Genomic DNA, 16357 nt, shown 5'->3' with positions numbered 1-16357 from the left:
TCTTGCTGGAGCTGCAGTAGTTACGGTGATGTTTCACTGGTATCCCGTGGCATTATATGTAGGCTCGTGTCACATGTATGGACAGCCAAGTTGTGTGTCGAGATGACATCCATTAAACGGCTGTCCATGCGTGCCGGTTCTGGGTGACATCAGCTACCTAATCCCTGACACGGTTTCAGACATTAATTGCAGAATTTGATTTTTCAGACACAAATTAAACGTCTTTTGGACATCGGGCCATCCATTAACCTGGAGAACAAGAACATCACTCTTGACTGTTCCCGTGATCGGCTGCCACCCTCCCTTCGTTTATTGAAGAATAATCCATTACTTATACCACGATGGGAGAATATTGCCTTTGATTCGTACCAGACTTCGACCCCCACCGTCCTCACAACCTCGACATTATTGACCAGGTGAAGCTCGAACTTAGACGGGACATCCGCGCCGCTGTAAAGCATGGCGGCCTAAATAGGGTCGATAATCTCCGATATGACTCACAGTTAGATGACCATGTGTGCCCACTTTTGAAGACACACACACAAAAAGGCCTTCCAAATAAACATGTCTTCATCGGTGCTATCGCAGTTGTCATAGTGCATGTGCGGAATACCACATCCCTGCTCGACAGATTTATTATAGCACGCATAACAAGTTTTTTCTTTTAAATCCCACAGCTTCAGACATCAGTTGTGGAGCTGTGAATCAAACTCGTCTAGTAGGTGAAGCCTCGAGCAGCCGGTCACTACAGGGATAGCTCCTGCGCGGTCGTTGAGGTCTCCGGGTTACCCCGGCTCAGACACAATGCGATGTGTCAGCTGCCGACTTTGTGACACTGTTTACACGCTTCTCTACGGCGTTCCCCTTTTTACTGGTCGGCGTTTTTTTTCTGAGTTTCCCAATTTCACATTTAGCCAACGATTTGCCCGCATGCACGCAGCCATTACTGAGCGAATGGCGAAGGGCATGTTGGAGGCGCTCACACAGCGACCCGCTCCGCGACAGCAAAGCCTCGAAGTTGTTTCTCCCGGATGGACGGACAGGATGGTTGTCTTGCACAGTCGGAGTGGTTCGGAACGACAGCGATCACGCATGGCAGTATAAACTGTCAGTCATACAACGATGTGAGATTCACTACATGCTTGGTTATTTCCTCACCAAGCAAGTGTTGAGAAAAGTAGGAAATTTGTTGAACCTAAGCAGTGGATACCCGTGTAAACAGCAGGCCTGCTCTGCTTTTAGGATTCAGGTAAGACAAGTGGCCTAATTACAGCACAGCAACCTGTACTGCTTAACTACTGTGCCAAAATGTGATTATGGAATAAGAGAGCTAAATATCCTGTGGTTGTTTATCTTTGGAGGTAGAATCAGGCAAGAGTAAGTGCAAATCCCCTGTTCTGTTGACTGTTATGAAAGAAATATTAATCAATTTCAAACCATTGTTTATCTGTGTGTTAATAGAAGCTGCAGATGTGTTGACATTGACCTCTTAAAACACAGGCTGCTGGTCCAGGTTTTATCAACTCTCGTGTTGTCTGGCAGCATCTCAGTGTGAACGTTTTAAAAGTAAAATATATTTTAAAATAAATTAAAGACATGTTTTTATAAGTAATTATGTCCCATTACCAATAGGGTGTATATATTACTCTCACAAGAAGCTAATATTACCCTTAAAGCTGTTTGATCATGATGATTCTTAGTGTCTTGAATTTAAGTTACCCATAACATCTTCTGTGTTAGACATAGTGCAGTTGCATTGTTTGGATTGTTGCCAGTAGGTTGAAGTCTCTTGTCCTTGTTTTGAACTGGTCCGGCTGTCTTAATTTGTGTACATAACATATGAAAGGAAAATCACAGCTAGATTAAGATCCAATACCTGAATAATATATCTTCCCAACTCCCTAAAAACATTCTTTTGCATTAGTCCAGTTAAAACTTGAACTGACTTGATAGTAACAGGAAATGTGATTTTGACACACAGCACTGCAAAGAATGGATGGCAATAAACTAAAGACGCACTGCAGAGAGAATGGTGCTGCCTTTGTTCTGATATTCATTATAATTTATTATTAGCCTCTGTTTTTTTGGGCTGCTATTGCCACATATTTCCTGAATCCACTGAGTTCTGATTCACAAGGTTCCAAATTATTTTGATGCAGTTTATGATATTTGAGTTGCTGGATCTAAAAGAGATGAACCAAAGGTTGCTGTCACTTTGTGAGCCTTTTGGATAAAGCAAAGGTTAAGTGTATTATGGAATTTACATAAATTGATATTTGATCATTAACATGTATATTGATTTGAATAATAAAATAATTTTTAAAGGGAACTCTGACTAGTAGCGACTGTAAACCTAGTTTGATAAACATTTGCTTCAGCTGTAAAAACATATTATGAATTCTCCACGCTACAGTTTTTAATAATTTTAAACAACTAATTTCACTCGAACAGCACCAGTGTTGTTTACTTTATGTATGTTCTTGGTAAAGATGTATAAAGGTTGTAGCGGTCTCAGTGCTATATAGCAGTATACTGGCTCAATTTTTTCTGTTCGGTCTTTTCAATGTGAAACCGATCTTATGGACTAGGGAAACAGTGAGGAAGAAATCACTGAAAACACACTTAAAGATGAGGGACGAAGAGGACAGAATCAACCAAAATGTCTGTTTGTTTAAAAGGTACTGGCTAATAATACACACTGAGACGTTTACTGCAAAGATCTCTGCTTTCTGTTAGCGGCAGTTCGCGGTAAGTTCCAGGATCAGGGTTTTCTAATAGCTGCAGATTACATTAGTGCCTTACACATTTTACAATAATAAAAAATGAACACGGTAAAATCACACAAACAAGTAGATTACCTTTAACTGCATCAACAGATATGTGCATAACGGCACGTGAAAACTTCAAGGCAGTTTATCTTAGACTGAGAAACAAGACTGACAGTTTTCCTCTTATTTTTCCAGCTGCTTACCTGCGTAAATATGATCCGTAGTTATAAATATGATCTTTAGTTATCGGGAAACAGACATCTGCTGCCGTTGTACCGCTGCATCTGATGGGCTGTCATCTGTTTGAGTTGCAGCATCGGTCATAGTTGAAGAAAAACTGGAAGCTTCCAGATTGCAGGCCTAAATGAAGCGGTGGTTTGTCAGGTTCCTCCATGTATAGGGTCGGGCTGATGGTTCTGGGTTGGTTCGGTGGTTCAGAATCGGGTTTATGGTTCAGAGGCTGACAGCAGGACATCCAGCATCTCTGATGTTTCTCTGCATGTTTTTTGACGCCAGCCTGAACTGCGATCTGGCGTCTTGTTGTTGATGTTTTGTTGTTAGTTTCAGACTATTAGCATCAGTGGTCACTAAGTTAACTCAAAGACGGAGAGAAGTGTGGAGAACATAAACCTGGTTCTTTGGGAAGTTTTGTTCTGTCCACAGACTTTATCCCATAAAGCTCTCCTCTTCTTATCACTCAGAAAACAGGGAAGACTAAAGTTGCTGGTTTTTTGTTTTGTTTTGTTTTTTTTTTTTGCCTTTTGACTAGAAACTGAAACCAAGAACAGCTCAGTGCAGCATTGTTCATGTGGATCTACAGTTTAAGAAGAAAAACTTGCCAGAAACAAGTCGCATTTGCTTCGCCTCCATGTATTCTAGTCTACAATGCAACCCTTTTAATACCCAACTCAAATATTGACAGTGTCATGCGTCCTCTGCAGTGTTGGCCCGGTACAAAACTTTAGAAAGCTGTGAGCAGTTACCATGTTTAGTTGAGATCTTGTCAGGTTATTTCACTATTAGCCCTAATTAATGTGAGGTATGTACACAGAACAGTAAAGGATGCTGATAAGCATCAGCTGTCTACTTTATTTACTTTTTATTATGATTTTTTTTTTTTTTTGTATTTTAGTAAGAAGATTAATAATAAAAATTGGATGAAAATGATTGGCTAATTCTGGCTCTACAGGTTTGTAATCCCACTTTGCTGAAATCGTTGCTTCACTCATTCCCTATCAACCAAAGTGAGCACAGGAGGCATAATTGGAAATTTTTTAAAATAGCCTTTTGTCAAATTCAGTAGAAAATCCCCACATCTTCTCTAACCTATAGGTCCTCAGTCTACAGCCTGCAGTTGGAAAGCCTCCAGGTCCTACAGTCTAGGTTCCTTGTGTTAATTGTCAAGCAACAGACCCACATCTCTCCCATTTTCTCTTTTTAGTTTATCTATTTTTTAAGCCCACGCAGAGCCTTATTATCTATAGCTAACTGTTAATTGACCTGGCTGACACTGACTCTTTCCAGATTTTTTTTTTTGTCTCTCTCTTTCTCTCTCTCTTTAGTTATTTATTTTTTAATACAGTTTATTACTTTGTTGCCCCGATAAGCTCTTTCAGTTTAGCGCACCGTTACACTCTTTGATCGCGATCCCCCATTCCCCTTGAGCGGCTGGAGCTCGCGTTGCATGCCGGTACCTGCAGTCCCCACCCCTCCTAGCTTCTCCAGCGACCAATGCTGGGCGTGGGTAGCCGAACACTACATCTCCCATGCTGTCACCGTGCACCCTTCTGCCCCTCTCCCTCCGCTCTCTCACCAGACTGGAGGCTGGAGATACGGAACGGACTGTCTTAACGAGCCCCCCACCCCCACCCACTCCCACCCTCCTCCTCCCTTCCTCCCGCCCCCCCCCGGACTTTTAGAACCGAAAACCGTCGAGATTAGTGAGCAGCCACGAACGGCAGAGGCGAAAGCCTGGACGCGGCCGTACCACAGTCGTGCTTGTACGTCGTTCACTTGCCATCTGGACAAGAGGGTTCGTAACTGTTTGTGTCATTAGACATCTTTTACCTCGCCTGCTGATTAGCATGGGAATGATTCAATATTTCAGATAGAGTGTAGAGGGGCCCGGAGAGGAGAGGCTTGGTGGGTCGGGGGCTCGCTGAATGCCTTTCAACGCCGAAGTGGCTCAGTCAGTCCACTAAAGGGCCGATAAGAGAGACGGGAGCACTTCATATTAAGGCGACCGGAGAAAAATAACAGTAGCCTGCCTGAACATGTAAACCACTGGCAGTAGTGTGAGGGCTTCGCGGAGACTCCGCTGCGCAGGGAGCTGGACCCGTGCTGGAGGTAGTGGCGGTCAGCAGAGTTAATATTGTTTGCTCCCTTTTCTTTCCGTGGTCACTCCAGCGGCACAAGCCTGTGTAATAAGTTGTGTCACCCACCCCTCTGGCCCTTTTTCTGACGGATACTTTTCACACATAATATAGCAGCAAGTCCATGCCTTCAATTTGTGACATTAGATGGAAATGATTATTTGTTTGTGGAAACGTCCGACGACAGAGTCACTTTGTTGGGTTTTTGTTGGTCGACGAAACAGCCTGATGGTGGTCAGGAATTTACTTTGGTTCTCGTTTAGGTCTTTCTCTGTGTGGCTTTACATGATGTTGACTTACGTTATCAGGAGATGTGACACATTACCACATTGTGTTCCTACCTAGTCCAGGCATCCACTCGGTGGGGGGAAATCTCCCCTGTCACTTGCTGTTACCTCCCCAAACATCTGTCTTTCATCTCGAAACATCTCAGCCCCTTCTCCTTTGTGATACTTAGACAAGGTCTGGTGGTGAGAACAGCCTGTCTGCTCAGTTAGTGTCCGTGTTTGTCAGCAAATGGACCGATCACCTGGGAGCCAGTTGCTTTCCTCTTATTATGCTCGCCATCTCCAGCCAGAGGGGCTGCGACCCGGAGCTCTCCAGAGTTTTTACGTGCTGATATTTATAACAGAGACACACGCGTGTATGTTGTTTTTATTATGCACTTTTCAGATGCGACATTGGATCGTGTGTCTTTAATGCCGTGGGCAGGACAGCGATCTGACCGGGTGGAAGTGGGCTACAGTAGGATAATGTGGTGTCTTGCAGGCTGTTTTTCCTCAGAGGTATTTCCAGGCTCGACTTTGTTTCGTCTGGGCAGAGCTACCCACGGCGTGTGTGCGGACCACTGCATGCATTTGCTGGCCTACATCAGAGCAGATGAAATCAGATGTTGCGGAGCAGACCGCGATCGGAGCACAAAGACAAACTAGCTGTGAGCAACTGTTGTACGGTAATGTATGCAGACCCTCCTTTCACGGAGCGCTATCTGCATCGCTGGATTCTCCCCTCAGTGCTCGCAGATTACAGCAGAGATCGGTGTGTCTGTCACTATGTGCAAAAATTTCGTTGTGTCTCAATGACTCAAAGGTGAAACATTTCCATTCCCTCAAAGCTTTCATATGGATTTTCTTTTTTACGTACTCCCTTTTGTAATCGTCTCATGTACTTGCAGATGCGCTCGTCTGTGCTCACCTCTTCCACACACGAGGGTCTGTTCTAGCGTGGGTCCCGGTATACACGGAAATGTTTCAGATGTTGCGTTTCAGATTACAAAGATTTATCATTTAACGTGTCTCTTAATCATAATTGCATGTATGGGTATTTTTTATTTGTTTTTTGTTGTTCAAAAGCAAATCAAACATCAAGACCTTAATATTATAAATTTAACTATCCATTTGCTTGATATCCTTAAATCTATAAGCAAGCGTAAACTTTCACTGATTTCCAGCCGCTCACTGGTGTGCTTGACTCAATCAACACAATACACTCTTATAATAGATCATTTGAGCAGTCACAGGTGATTGTCTCATGATGGATCACTGTATGAGCATACAGGCAGGACCCTGGGGTCTGAGAGGTCAGGGGCCATCTTGACGCACACATATATTACCCTGTCATTTGATTTAGTGAATCTTCATAACAAGAAAATATTAACTGCTCTTTTATTTAATTATTTTGTTAATTTGTTTTTATTTTCAATATAGCAGGGTAAGGCATACCTGGCCTAAAAAAACACCACTAACATTAGTAACACAATTTAAATTCCCTTTCCACTCAAATGTGTTTTTCCCTTTGTTCCTTGACTTGAGTGTTTGACCTTCGATGATGCATGTTGACCACTTTCACATTTATCTGCAGAACAGGAAAAAGTTTCACTCTGTTCTTGTGTCTATATATTTTAATTAAGCTCAAAGCCCTCTTAGCAGGTTTCTGTTACATCACCAATATAATTCCTTTTCCCCAAAAGGCAGGTTGCTGAGATGCAAATACACACATGAATCAATAATCTGCAAATCATGTACAGCTTATATTTAATTGAATACAGTAAAAACTACAAATCAAATGTAAAAATTGAGAAAAAGGTATTAATTTTGAAATTAAATGTTCAAGTTGAATTTGATGTTAAAGTTTGGGACAGGCCCGTTAACTACAGCGTTTCATCACCTAACAACATGTTTGTGTTTGGGAACTTGGGAGACTGAGTTCTGTAGTTTTACAGGTGAAATGTTGATATTTGCTTAATATGATTTCTGTTGTAATGTGTGCAGATTTTGGTTAGGCATGGTATTTCCGAATCAAACAAGGCTTACTCTAGAAAAATAAACATCATGAGGACTGTACAGCAAAGCAAATTTAACACATGAAGACTTTCTTTATGTAAAGCTCAACAAAATCTAAGGCCCCACTTAGATATGAGACTTAGATTTTAATATTCTTCACATCCACAGATGTGAAGAATATTAAAATAATTATGGCAAAAGCAACAATGTTGTCACAGTTCAAGACAACAGAGATCCGATCAGAAAACCGATAGTGTGCAAAGTGGTAACTTAATACATTACCGGCCTGCTGTGTATGTCCAGCTGCACAACAGTCTTTAAACTTTCAACTTTGTATTCAGGAAGATGATTTAGCTTTGATACTGCTATATACAACATGGAAAGCCCCAGAATTTCAGACCAAACCCAAGTTAAATAAATTTTATTAAGTGAATGTTCTTGATAAATTAGCATAACTAGTTCTCTGGCCTCTGTTAGATCCAGTATCTGTTATATCCAACATAACCTTTACAAATCAGTAAATAAGGAAAGTTTTGTAAACATATGTAGCCTATTCTGACTCCCCAGCTAACTGCATGGTTCCCATGGTAACGTGACACACAGTCTACAGTTTCTTTTGCTGTATCTGCAAAGCTTTTTTGGTGGCTTAACTTACAGCTCAACAGGTTTCATATGTAACCTGTTTTCTCAGGTGAGAGCCACCATAAGTTTTTATTAGACCACTGAGCTCTGGCCAGAAGGTTAGATTTATGATTCAGGTAACTTACTATATAATCGATTAAATGCTGAAAATATTGTATTATGATTAACGTTGATTCTAAAATGTGTTCTAGACCTAAATTCACTGACTGTTAAGAAGATAGATAAATAATTGATTTCTTTCTGTTGTTTAACTACTTGACTTCAGTTTTTAATATCAGTCAAGCTCTTATATTTGGGTTATAATGTCAAGCTTCAGCATAAACTCAGTAGTTCTGTGTGAGGACATTTTAACATCTCAGTGGCAATATGCTGTCTGGGGTATCCTCAGTAAAAATAATCAGCAAAAGTATAGCACATTTTACAAACAATTTTATGTGAACGCTGATCATAAACTGCTTTGGAGCAAGATATGAGTCCAGACTAAGTTACCATGGTGATCTAGCAGGTTTAAAGAGGGTCACCTTCATGACACTGAAAGCTTCTTGACATTGAGCTCCACATACCTTCCTAAGCCATTTATCTTTCTTCTAGTACACCCCTCTGGATGGCAGCACATATTGCTCTGAAACCTTATTATATACAAAATCATCAATGATGTCTACACAGGTGTACTAATGCCCCAACAAGCATCATGGATGTTGAATTTTTAAGATCACAGCTTTTCACTATTAGTTTTGATTTTCTTTTCTTTTTTCTTTGCTTTTGGTTCTTTGTGTACAGGGACTTCTCCAGAGGTTGTAATATGTGCCATAGACAATGAAACGTGTTGTTGGCATCAACTTTTGAATGAACATATATATATACTAATTAACATCAATAAAGGGGATCCATGTGAATCTGCTGTGACTGGCACATTGTTTGATTTAAATTTTGTTTTGGATTTTTATCACAAAGCTGTTTCAGCAAAACATTACAGGTGCAGTTAATTTGCAAAGTAACAGAAAAAGTAATAAGGTGTGTTTAGGTTAAGTTGTAAAATTTTTCTGAAAGCAGAAACTCAATGTGAATATAATAATAATAATAATAATAATAATAATAATAAATCCAGCCTCTGTTTTGGACAGATTTGTCTAAGACAGCTCAGATTCTAGATTGACAGGCAGTCACACCAAGACAAAAAAAACACTTCTCTCTGCTGCCCTAAAATGCTCTGGTAATATATATATATATATATATATATATATATATATATATATATATATATATATATATATATATATATATATATATATATATATATATATATATATATTAGTAATATATTGGATTTTCAAGCATCTCTGATGAAACAAAGTTTTCAATCACCCATCAAGCCAATGACTGTTGCATAAAATATTATTACTACTTCACTTAGGTTTAAATATAACCTCTTTAATTAAAAAGAAAAGCACACCCCAATGTCGGTTTCATATTTTTTTCTTTTCCTGTGTATTCTGCAGCATATCAGTGCATTTCAAAGAAAACTGTCCTGACTGGCTCAGCTACCACCTGAGGCATGTTGTGCTAAAGAAACACCTATGCAGGTAATTAAATTTTTTTATGTTAGCTTATCTGATTAGAAAATGTTTACCTCTTAACAAATGTAACACTGGCCTAATGGACTTTTCTTATTACTCAGGTGGATTCTACACTAATGAATGTAGGGGATGGAGGCACGGTGAGCAGAGAGATCAGTGCTCCAAATAAAGCGTCGTCTAGTATGGTGGGAAATCCCCCCCAGGCGCTACCTCCTGAGTTTAGAGGAGATGTAAACCTCAGTCAACAAAACAAGACCACTCCAACAAGAGACTGTAAGACAGTAAAAGCATGCCTGGACACTAGCAATTGCAACCACACCCCTGAACTTTCTCCGCCTAAACAGCCTAATAATGCACCAATGTCCAGCTCAGTTCTCACCAGCTCAGAGAAGAGAACAGACAAAAGGACAGAGGCCCCTAAAGTCCGAGCCAACAGTGCTGGGGTCTTCTCCACTCCTCAGTGGCCAAGCAGTGTAAAAGCAAGCCGGGAAGACTCTCTCAACCCTTGTCACAGCAATGTGACATCCAGTAAGAAATCACATCCGCAAACACAATCCTTGCAAAGTGTTCCTCCAGGGTTTCAGTGTTCTGCCATGTTTAAACCAGCCCAGTCTGTTGCCTTTCTTCCCACTAATTTTTCTTCTCCACTTTGTAAAATTACTCTTCCACCAGCATTAGGTCAGATTGCAGCTTTGAGAGAAGCCACAGCTAGTCAGTTTCCGAAAGAAATCCATGCTCAAAGCTCAGGTGTTGGAGGGACACCTCTCATGCGGACCTATCCCTGCTCATTGTCTGTGGGCCGGACTCCAGACAAAAAGGCAGGTGGATCAATGTTAAAGCTCAAATCTAACCACTCATCAAGTAAGAATGCCAAATCTCTAGAACATAAATCTTTAGCCTCTGTGGTAGCCTCACCAGCTATTACACTACCGTTGCAGCACCCATCATTAACTTCAACAGCACCCACCCACTACACCTTGTCTCCCACTGCTGCTATTTGCTGCGGCTCTGCACTGGCCAGCATCACCTCTCAGAGCAGACTGCTGAACCATGTGGAGAAAGGCAACAGCATGGATAAGACAGCCACGGGTTGTCTTAACACAGCACCCCCTACTGCTACAGGGGACCAAACATCTAGCTCAGTTGAACAAAGAGACGTTCCTCTCGATTTGTCTGCAAAATCAAAACGTCCAAAATGCATAACCGACGCTCCAGTTTCCATGATGGTGACTCATATTAATGAGTCAAATCCAAGAGATTTTCTGAATTCAAAGAGGACTCATTCTACAACCTATAGCTCAGCTCTGCAATACCCCGTCTTACCAAATACCCACAGGAACGGATCTCATCAGAAGCAAATAAATAGGACTCAGAATCACCAGGTCCCAGAACCTAAGCCAACGTGGGGTAAAGGATCTTCACAGGACTCAATAAAAACCATCCCTGGTACATATGTAGGTGTGGCTAGTCCCATACTGGCTTCTACCCTAAGAGGCAAAGATGGAAAAGGGACCTTTGCTGATGAATTTCAGAGTTTTGCAAAGCAAGAGTTTATATCTATAATTGACCAAGGAGAGCATCTGGCCTCAGGGGGAAAGAAGCCATCCTGTCTGATGAAGGGTAACCAACATGCGCACAGTGTCAAGCATGTTAAAAACACCAGCACAGCCATAACTAAGAACTGTCCCCCTAAAGGAGCCCTCACAACTGCACTGTCAAGTTCTGCTAACGCTCAGAGTCATCAGAAATCTGGATCTGGCAAAACTCTGGTGCCATACTCTACTGCTGCTGTCAATCCTTCTTGGCAGCAGCCGCCTCATCTTCCACACCAACCCTCACCTGTTCAGCGAAAAATCTCACAGGGATCTCCAAAGACAAAGGGCACTACAGTTACAGAGGGATGTACATTTCAAACCGCCCATCACAGCCCGTCCAAACCTGAGGAGGATAAGTGGGAGAAGATGAAGTCTCCTTTGTCCAACCTTGCGTCTATTGTAAAGCAGCAGACTCTCGAGACAGCACTGGCAGGTGAGGGCAATACTCACGTCTCGCCTGGTGCTACAAGACAAGTCGATATTCTGAATTCACTCACTGGGAGCCAAGATCCTCAATCCAAACACACTTGTGCTTTTGAATACCCACCATACTGGTCTGTGGACAAATGGCCTGGTGTGCAGTCTCAAGGGGAACTGACTCAAGCCATGAAAAGACCTGAAAAGGTAAACCCTGCTGAGCCCCAGGAGAATGATACTGCCATGCACACCAGTCAGGAAGAGCACATGGGACAACAAGCAAAGCAAGGCTCCTCAAAGCCTCCTGGTCAGTGTCAGCTCTTTGGAAGCAATGCATCAACAAATGGAAACAGGATGGAGAGCAAGCTAGCCCAGGTGTTAGAGGGGGAGATAACAAAGAAGGAAAGCAGGACATCGGACAGTCCGCACAGTGAAAAATTGGAGGGTATGGTTGCGTCCATTCTTACGGGCCAGTGTACTGGTGGAGGTGGCAAGTTTGTAAAGAAGGCTAACAGAACCAAAGAGGATTTGCCAACCAAAGCAAAAACTGCTGCCATGAAACAGAAGAAGACCACCCCGAAGAAGCCAGCAAAGGAGAAGTCCCCAGCAGACCCATTAAAAAAAACAGCAAGGCAGAAAAAGCAGGACACAGAAAGTAACCCTGTCAAAGTGTCCCAAAATAAAAAGGTAAATTTAGTACATTACGTTTCCCTTTTTCCTGTCATATGTTAAATTATGGAGGTAAATCTTTTAAAATATGAATTTCATTATTTTAATTATTGAGTTTGTCATTTAGTTTACTTTCAGCATTTTAATTTACGACTGATGATATATTGTGAGTTCTTTTTTCCATTACTATGTGAAGTTCGTGATCAGTATTATCCAAAACTATGCGCTCAACACTGTCCCTTGTGTATTTCAGCAGAAGAAACAATGTGCAAATGTGCCGGATCAGAACCTGTTGGAAGAGAAACTTTCCCCACAGTGTAAAAGGGTGATTCCAAAGGCAAAAATCAGCCCCAACGAGGCTGAGCAACCAACCCGCAACAAAGCAGGTACAGGCTTTGTTCCTCATAATTGTGACATTTACTGCCCTTAAAAGTTAGTCTTAGGGATAAATACCCTGCAGTAACTCAGAGTGCCATGTGTGCACAGACAGAAAATGTCTCACATTTCCTCTGGTATGTTGTTATTCCTCTTACATTTAAACCAGCTTCTATGCCTAAAATATAACTATCAGATGTGATTTAATCACTTACAGATAGCAGGAGCCGTCCTCAGAGTGAAGAGACTTCAGTGTCTCTCAGTAAATCTGCCGTATCCAAGAAAGAGGTAGATGCAACAGAGCTCTCCATCCCGAGACTGAGGAGAGGAAGACGACGAGCTGACGATGCTCGACTTGACCTCTGGGGCTTTGCAACACCTTCTCCTCCACCCCCACCAACGCCTCTTCCTGCTGCTTCTCCCCCACTGTCACCCTCATTGACTCCCACCCAACCCGCCCGCCGCCCAAGAGGGAGGCCTCGATCGAACAACCTGCCAGAGCGCATGTTTCAGGGCAAGGCCAAGACAGCCGGTGCAGTGGGTGTCGCCCCTCCTCATAAGAAACGCCGTCGATGTTCCAGTAAGAAGTATGAGACTGGTGATTACATCACAGAGAGAGACAAGCTGGAAGACGGAGAGCACCTTGAAGACTCCACGAGACAGGAAACTGGAATTCCAAGAGGTACGCAGCTCTGTTTTTATTTCACTATTTCCAGACAGCTCCAGTCATGGTCATAATTACTATAGTTTAAGAGTGGGTCTTTTAAAATTGCATAAAGCTGCAGTGCTTAAAATTGAATTCTGGGTAGAAATAAGTAGCCGATTGACAGGAAATTTAGATCTGAGTTTCAGTGATAATTTAAGCATTCAGTTCATTGACCGACAATGAATCAACAACTATGTTTATTATGTCTAGATTATTTAAAATAATTTATTTTTAATTAAAATAATCAGTATATTGATTGATTGTAGCTGTAATTTTAAAATATTTTTTAGTAATCATTCCAGTTAATTTAAACACATCAAAAATCAATTGGTAAAAGCTTGATTTGTAAGGCTGAATCATTCTTTCTTAAGACCTTATTATTCATTAATTCTTTTTTGGCAGCTGAACTCAGCAGCGGTGACAAACATTTGGGCAGGTTTTCTTGTGATGGTATTTATCATCATTTGACGTTTTATAGATTAAGTGATTATTCATTCTCTTTGAAAAAATCATCAATGAATCAGTGCTGACTACAGCTGAAGTGAATAATTGTGGGGAAATACTACAAAAAATATACTTATATGTATATTTTCTGTATAGTTTTCTATTAAATAGATGTAGAACAGCTAGAATAACCTAACATTTGCATCCACGTTTTTAGGTACACCTTGCCACTAGCAGGCAGGGCCTCATTTTTTGACTTTTCGAACTGCCTTAATTCTTGATGGCATACTGTAGGTTTAGTAAGGTGTTGAAAACATTTCTAAGAGATTTAGGTCCATATTGACATAGCATCACATAGTTGCTGCAGATTATCTGGATGTGCATCCACAGTGACACTTTTCTGCTCCACCACACCCCAAAGGTGCTCCACTGGATTGAGATCTGGTGACTGTGGAGGTCATTGGAGTACAGTAAACTCATTGTCATGTTCAAGAAATGATTCACAGATGATTTGAGCTTAGTGACGTGGTGCATTAATCCTGCTGGAAGTACCCATCAGAAGATGCTACACTGGTCATGAAGGGATGAGTGTGATCAGTAGCAGCAATTAGGTAGGCTTTGGTCTTAATCTTGCTCAGTTGGTACCAAGGGGCCCAAAGTGTGCCAAAAACTGTCCTACTATCCTACCTACTACACCAGAGATCCCCAACTCTGGTCCTTAATGCCTGCTGTCCTGCTGACTTTTGATGTTTTCCTGCTGCAGCACACCCAACTCAAATTAATGGCTCAATAGCAGACTTGTGCAGCGCTTGTCAGATTTCCATTTAATTTGAATCAGGTGTGTTGCAGCAGGAAAACATCTAATACCTGCAGGGCATCGGGCCTTGAGGACAAGGATTGGGTATCAGTGCAGCCTACACCATTACACCAGCATCACCAGGCTGAACTGTCATTACAAGGCAGAATGGATTCATGATTTTTATGCCAAATTCTGACTGTCACAGCAGAAATTGAGATTCATCAGACCAGGCAACATTTTTCCAGTCTTCTGTTGTCCAATTCTGGTAAGTCTGTGTGAATTGTAGCTTTAGTTTCTTGTGTTGTAGCTGACAGGAGTGACACCCGGTGTGGTCTTCTGTTGCTGCTTCAAGGTTTGGCATGTTGTGCTTTCAGAGATGGTATTCTGCATACCTTAGTTGTAACCGGTGGTTGAGTTCCTGTTGCCTTTTTGTCATCTCCAGCCATCGACAAGGCATTTTGTTCCAGACAACTGCTACTTACTAAATATTTTCCCCTTTTCTTACTATTTCCTGAAACCCTGAATATAATCCTGCTTTAACAGCCCAGTGGCTCAGCAGTTAAATGTGAAATACAGCAGTGAAATACTCAGACCAGTCTTTCTGGCACCAACAACCATGTCACATTAAGTCACTTAAATCCCCTTTCTACCCCGTTCTGATGATCAAGACGACTTCAGCAGGTTGTCTTTATCATGCCTACATGTCCAAATGCATTGAGTTGCTTCCATGTGGTTCACTGATTAGCTATATGTGTTAAGCAGTTGAAAATATATACCTAATAACGTAGCCAATGAGTCTATTAAGATAGATTTGGGATTCAGATAAAATCAAATTAAAAAGGTCTATTTAAAATAGTTTTACACATCTTTGGACAGTACATAGTCAGTAACTGACTTTGAATTACAATAGGCTACAACCTAATAGTGTTTAAAAAGTTTATTACTGATTTTCAAACTTATTTAAATACTGATAAAGAAATAATAAATATATGGGTCTTTGAGTTTTCAGGTGAAATAAGGTTTGCATTTAAAAGTAAAACCTTTAAAAAAAAGACAATTTAAAGCTCTTATTATTCTTAAAAAATATATTAAAAAGTGCAGTTTTTGTTTAGCCTTTCTTTTTTCTTGTTTCAGATGTAAACAAAGACCACATTTCTTCCTTTCTTTCGTCATTTTTCATCACTTGTAAATCTGGGCTAGAATGAAGTCTGGGTCATTCTTATAGTCACAAAGAAGCTCATCTGTGATTCTTGAAAAATATTTATTATTTATTTTTTAAAATGTGCTCATTGCGAAGAGATGCCTCCTCAGTAACTAGAGTAGGGGTGCCCAAGTCCGGTACTCGAGATCTACTATCCTGTAACTTCTAGATGCAACCGTTTTCTAACAAACTCAATCAAATGAATGGCTCGTTAACCGTAGTCTGCAGAGCTGACAGACATGCGGATGAGAGAATTCAGCCACTGAATTCAGGTGTGTTAGAGAAGGTTGCATCTAAAAGCAACAGTGCAGTAGATTTTGAGGATCGGATTCGGGCCCACCTGAACTAGAGCAAACGTGGCAAAGAAGCTCAGTGCTGCTTTCCTCAGGCCTGAGTAATCTGTTGCTAAGACCACTTGGAGCCAGAGAGAGGCAGGGCCAGTTTCTTTAAATTATTCTTTAAATTATCACCTCTTAGAGATCAATGATTTGCATCTGGAGAGAACCACAG

The 16357-nt window shown here is 41.2% G+C and overlaps 1 protein-coding gene across 5 annotated transcripts in view; it reads left to right on the top strand.

The window, feature by feature from the left end:
* The window catches only part of bcorl1 (BCL6 corepressor-like 1), a 54311-nt gene that overhangs the window by 28475 nt on the left and 9479 nt on the right, over positions 1–16357 (top strand). For 2 of the 5 annotated variants that reach the window (XM_041990814.1, XM_041990812.1), the window contains 4 exons: positions 9564–9647; positions 9743–12340; positions 12576–12708; positions 12915–13379. In XM_041990814.1, the coding sequence (XP_041846748.1) occupies positions 9642–9647; positions 9743–12340; positions 12576–12708; positions 12915–13379 (3202 nt within the window). In that variant the 5' untranslated portion in view covers positions 9564–9641. Of the gene's footprint in view, positions 1–4700; positions 4801–9563; positions 9648–9742; positions 12341–12575; positions 12709–12914; positions 13380–16357 lie in introns of those variants that run through there. The other 3 variants (XM_041990816.1, XM_041990813.1, XM_041990815.1) reach the window with 3 other exon arrangements.

This window comes from Melanotaenia boesemani, chromosome 7, assembly GCF_017639745.1.
Source record: "Melanotaenia boesemani isolate fMelBoe1 chromosome 7, fMelBoe1.pri, whole genome shotgun sequence".
In the NCBI taxonomy this organism is placed as follows: domain Eukaryota; kingdom Metazoa; phylum Chordata; class Actinopteri; order Atheriniformes; family Melanotaeniidae; genus Melanotaenia; species Melanotaenia boesemani.
The sequence above is the reverse complement of the archived record's forward strand: the minus strand, read 5'-3'. Positions and strand labels throughout refer to the sequence as shown.